Below are 5,039 nucleotides of genomic sequence, written 5' to 3'. Positions count from 1 at the left end.
GATGAAGATGATGAAGATGGAGGAGGAGGAGGAGGAGGTGGGACGAGGCTGGGCTCCACTCGTGGCCGTAAAGACCTGTTTGTGTCTGCAGCACCAGCATCAGCATCAGCAGTGTTTGTAAAGGCGCTTTGTGCATCGCTAATCCGCTCTGATGTCACGGTGCAGGAGGAGGGGCTGAGCTCTCCGCGTTTAATCCCGAGCAAGTTGTCTGGAGCGACAAGCCGAGCCGAGCCGAGCCGAGCTGAGCGAGCAGGCAACGGGAGCAGGGGCGATGTGTACTGCAGCAGCCGGACCCGGGCCTCTCCTCCTCTGACATGCAGGTAAATGAGTGAATGTCATGTCCGGCAGCCGGTGCCGGGAAGCCGGGCTTAGTGTGGGGCAGGAAGGCGGAGTGGGAATGTGTTCGGGTCTTTCGCGCTGATGGTGGATCCGACACCTGCCGAGATTGAATGTGGATCCTCCGGAGGGAACCAGGGAGGCATTTAGACAGGTGACAGTTTGCTGCACTTTTTCTCCAAGTGGATGTCAGGCAACGGGCTGCAGTGAAAGACCGGGATGTACGTGCATCATATCCAGAATAACACCGTGATCATTTATGAACAATATAAACGCATTTCAGAGAGATAGAGTGCAGGACTATTCACCTATTGATAATGAATAGCAATCTCAAAGGGAAGCCTTTTAACATAATAAAACCTTTCAAGGCCAGGGGAGGGGATTTAAGAAGCCTTCAAAATAAAAGCACTTGCCAGTTTGGCACTTGTTCATGGATTAGTCATGAATGTATCTTCTCCCTGTGGAGCAATGGCGTAGACTACATGTAAACACAATGTAAGTAATATGACTATTGATGTATCCCAACATGGACCATATGTTTGCTGAGTGAGCGTGTCTGTCACTGTGTGGTGTGTGTGTGTGTACGTGTGAAAGAGGGAGAGAGGAGGGGAGAGGATGAATCATGCTCTCAAGAATAGAAAGATAAGGAGAATCATTTCAAAGTGAGGACAGTTGCATCTGATGATTATTTTCATTATCATTATTATAATATTTCCATCATCTGCCAGTTATTTTTTGATTAATCATTTATCTTAAATGTCAGAAAGGAGAAATATATAGTCCACAGTGGTGTCTTCAATTGACCAACAGTCCAAAACCCAAAGATCCATTTACTCTTAAACTGTTTGAAGAAAAGCAGAAAATCCTCCCAATTGAAAAGCTGGGGGTAGGTAATCTTTGTCATTTTAGCTTTAGATGTGTAAATCAGTTATCAGATTTGTTGTTTAATTTTCCGCTAATTGACTAATCGAGTAATCAACCAGTCAACTGTTTCAGCACTTGTTAGGGTTTTAAGACAGCGTTATGGCTAAATACAATAAAATGCAATATTAGGATCTGGGTTTAGGGAAAAGTTTAAACTCAGGATTAAATGTGTGATGTGTGGTAAGCATTTAAATTAATGGGTGTACCTTTTTAATGTTGCCTTTTTCTGATCACTGCACCACCCAGTGTCTGTTTAATTTATTTAATATTTGTGAGTATGAAAATGATGGCTTAAAAAGGAAAGTTTGGGTTTTTAAAGTGGGGTTGTGTGAGTTACTTATCCATAGCCAGTGTATTACACTGACAGAGACGCCATAGTCAGTGTGTAACACACTGGCTATGGAGTGTATTACACTGACTATTACACTACAGAAGATGGCAGTCGGCACGCTCCCGGTTTGGAGAAGCAGACAGGAGTACCAGCACAGAAATGAGCGATCAATTTAAGTGCACGCTATATTTAGAATATTTTCATTGCTTTACCTAGCTGACAGAGAGCCTCAAACTGAAGCTGGTTGTATTTCTCTCTCCAAAGCAGCCAGATTCCACAAACAGCAACTTTACCTTGCAGAACACTGGGGTTGCTAGTCTACCACTGCCTCGTTTTGAAACAACTAATGTTAGTTCAGATCCAAAATAATGTGTTAAAACACCAAAGTTACACAATGACACAAACTAACCAATCGAGGCAGCGGTGGACTCCCGTGCAAGGTACAATGACTCTTTTTGTCAAAGGAGTCTGGTGGCTTTGAAGAGAGCACAGATCGATAAAGCGTTTTTCTAAGCTTAATTGATTGCTGACGGTGAGTGAAATGAAGAGTGAATGCCCTTGGTCATTAGAAATAATTGTTTCTCACAATTTCAATTTGTGTAAATACCTTCTAGAAGCCCCTGTAGTCTAGTCATCCCAAAATGCCGTGGGACATTTTATAGAATAAATGATTTATCTGTTAACAGGTACATCAATAATGGAAAAAGTCATAATTCAGCAGCCACGATTCAGTAAAAAATGTTGTGTAATTTGCTATTCATCATCATTCAGCCCTAGCTTTAGGCATGTGGTGGAGGAAGACTAGTGAATTGATGTAATCAGTGAAGGTCCTTGCAAGTTCGTATAGCACACGTGTGTTGTTGTCAGTGTGTGCTTGTCTGTCAGCATAAGATCAGCGAGTTAATGGGCTAGTAAATCCCCCACCCTGCAGCTTTCACTGTGGCCTGACAGATGGAAGTGTAGTGCTCGGCTCACAGCTCTGCCGGCCTGTGTACGTTTCACTGCCGTGCTGCCAGGGCCATCTGTGACCCGGGCAACCCTTCCTCTCTGACCCCCCCCCCCGCGCTACTCTGAGTCACCCAGCCATCGCTGTCCAGTCCTAAAGTCCAGGCAGAGAGGGACATTAGCCACCCTAGGAGTCCGCCCTCACTCCTGCTGCGTCCCTTCATGTTCCCTCCCCAGCAGTTGTGGTTTGTGCTCAGATTACAGGATCAACATTAACCCTTGCCCTCTGTGTCTTCAGTCTGTCCACTTGTTCGATCTTTAAGTCTAGAATGTGTATATGTGCACATATAAGATGACACATCAGTAAACCTTCTGCTGCCTCTTAATGTATTGTGAAACCTGAATATGAATGTTCAAGTGGAGCTGCTGTAATTCACACTTTAGCCTTTCATTAATTTACAAATCTTATGAGAAATCCACTCTCACGCATACGATGGATGAAATAGCTTATAAATGAACCTATTAAGATGAAAGCGATAATTAAGATTCAAATTAATCTGGCATACTTAAAGGTCCAGTGTGTAACAATTGGGAGGCTCTATTTGCAGAAATAAAATTGTATAATCGGTGTATAATCACCTGAATATGAGAATGGTTGTTTTTGTTACCGTAGAATGAGCCGTTTATACCTACAGAGGTTGCCTTCCATGGGAGTCTGCCATGTTTCACTACGTAGCCAGGAAGCGGAGAAACAAATCACTATGGTCTAGCATAAACTGTGTTTGACGGACCACCGTAGTCCTTCGCGCTTGGAAGGGGAGAGTGAAGTGATGGAGTTGCAAGCTGCAATTACACTGCTAGATGTCGCCTAATCCTACACACCGGTCCTTTAATCCAATTTTCTTAGTTGTCTTTTCAAGATTTCCTCACCAAAAAAAGAAAAAAACATCTTTAAGTATTATCGCTAAACAAATAGGTAGATTTTCCTTTGCACAATTGTCTTTTAAATGTGGGGAAGCACCCTTTATGGTAAAGGAGAAATATCTTTTCATGCCTGAAGTTTTATTAACGAACATACGCAGATTCCTGGAATGATTTAAGTACGTTTTTCAAAAAATAGCGAAAAACACTTAAAATAACAAAATACTCATGTCCTCAGTTTGATTTCCCTTTTTTGTTAGATTTTACATCTCATGCATACAGCCAGACATTTCTATATTCTTGTGATCATTAAGGTCAGATAAATAACTTATGAAAGCAGCTTCAGTGAAACATATGGAGTAGCAATAATGAGAAATGCTTTTAAGCATTCATGTAGGCATGAACAAGCTTTATCCTTCTTTTTTCCCTTCAAATCAGACTGTATATTTTTCTACACTATAATTTTCTGGAACCAGTTTATTATTCCTTAAATTGTAGTAGGATTACATTGTGGTGTCTCAGCTCATTGACCTCAGACACGTTGAAGCCTGCGATGAGAGATAACTAATGGATACTCTGATAGCCTTGTCATATTAAATAAATATCAAAACTGGGCTTCTCACTCACACAGGGCATTTATTATTCAGATCACTGCCCTATTCATCTCTCTCTGTCGGGTCTTATCTGATACCAGAGAGATGTCCCTCCTTGTCCTCCTGCCCTGCCTCCTCCTCCTCCTCCCCCTCCTGCTCCTCCTCCTCCTCCTCCTCTTCCTTTTCTATCTTCCCGTCCTGTGCCATCTGCCAGCTGCTGGTGGACGGATGAATGTGGTGAAGATTAAAGTGCACTGCACACCCTGATGAATCCCAGAGGATTTAGGTTTCTGCTATTAGAGACAGGGATTCCCCGGGCTCATACTGTAAACTGAAGGAAATGCAAAGTTGCAAATAATCTGAGTTAAAGTCAGTGGCATTGTTAATGTAAACTAAATGTGTGTATTTTACTGCTGCCAGAGAGATGGATATTTCAGATATTGATTGCAGTTATTATGAGTCCATCCATTAGCTATACCCACTTATCCTTGAGGACAGCTGGAGCCAATCCTAGAGGCAAGAATTCAATGCCGCTTTTGATACTGATTTGTATGGAAACATTTGAATGTGTATTCAGGAAGTTGGTGTTCAATATCCAGTCCTAATGAGGTGTCTGTTTGACTTGTGAGGCTAAACCTTTCCTTGGACCTCTTGTGTGTGTAATTTGACTTTTCATGTTTATATCCTGTCTCCGTCTCTCTCAGGCTGTGCTATGAGCAGGATTTTCTTGGAGACAAGAGGAGCATGTTCTGAAAATTGGAGTCGGATCACGCCCCAGCCATGAGCCACAAGTATCAGGGAGAGGCATCCGGGGAAGCAGGTGAGGAGCACAAGGTGCCTCCGAGGAGCAGGCAGCCCAACGGGACGACCCCCGGGGAGCCTCCCGTACGTCGATCCTGGAGGCCATGTCAGATGCTCAACCAGGATGGAGAACCCAATCCCCATCATCATCATCACCATCACCCTCCTCACCACCACCACCACCACCA

At 43.4% G+C, this 5,039-nt stretch overlaps 1 protein-coding gene across 1 annotated transcript in view; it reads left to right on the top strand.

The window, feature by feature from the left end:
* Positions 1-83: 83 nt before the first annotated feature.
* Positions 84-5,039, top strand: part of LOC118332310 (amyloid-beta A4 precursor protein-binding family A member 1-like) — a gene marked incomplete in the record, with an annotated part of 16,660 nt that continues 11,704 nt past the window's right edge. The window contains 2 exon segments of the mRNA XM_035667525.1: positions 84-320; positions 4,755-5,027. Coding sequence (XP_035523418.1) covers positions 4,831-5,027 — 197 coding nt within the window.

The sequence above is a fragment of the Morone saxatilis genome, unplaced genomic scaffold (assembly GCF_004916995.1).
Source record: "Morone saxatilis isolate NCDOM2014 unplaced genomic scaffold, NCSU_SB_2.0 Contig21, whole genome shotgun sequence".
Classification (NCBI taxonomy): Eukaryota; Metazoa; Chordata; class Actinopteri; family Moronidae; genus Morone; species Morone saxatilis.
Note: the sequence above shows the minus strand (reverse complement) of the source record. Positions and strands in the feature narration are given on the sequence as shown.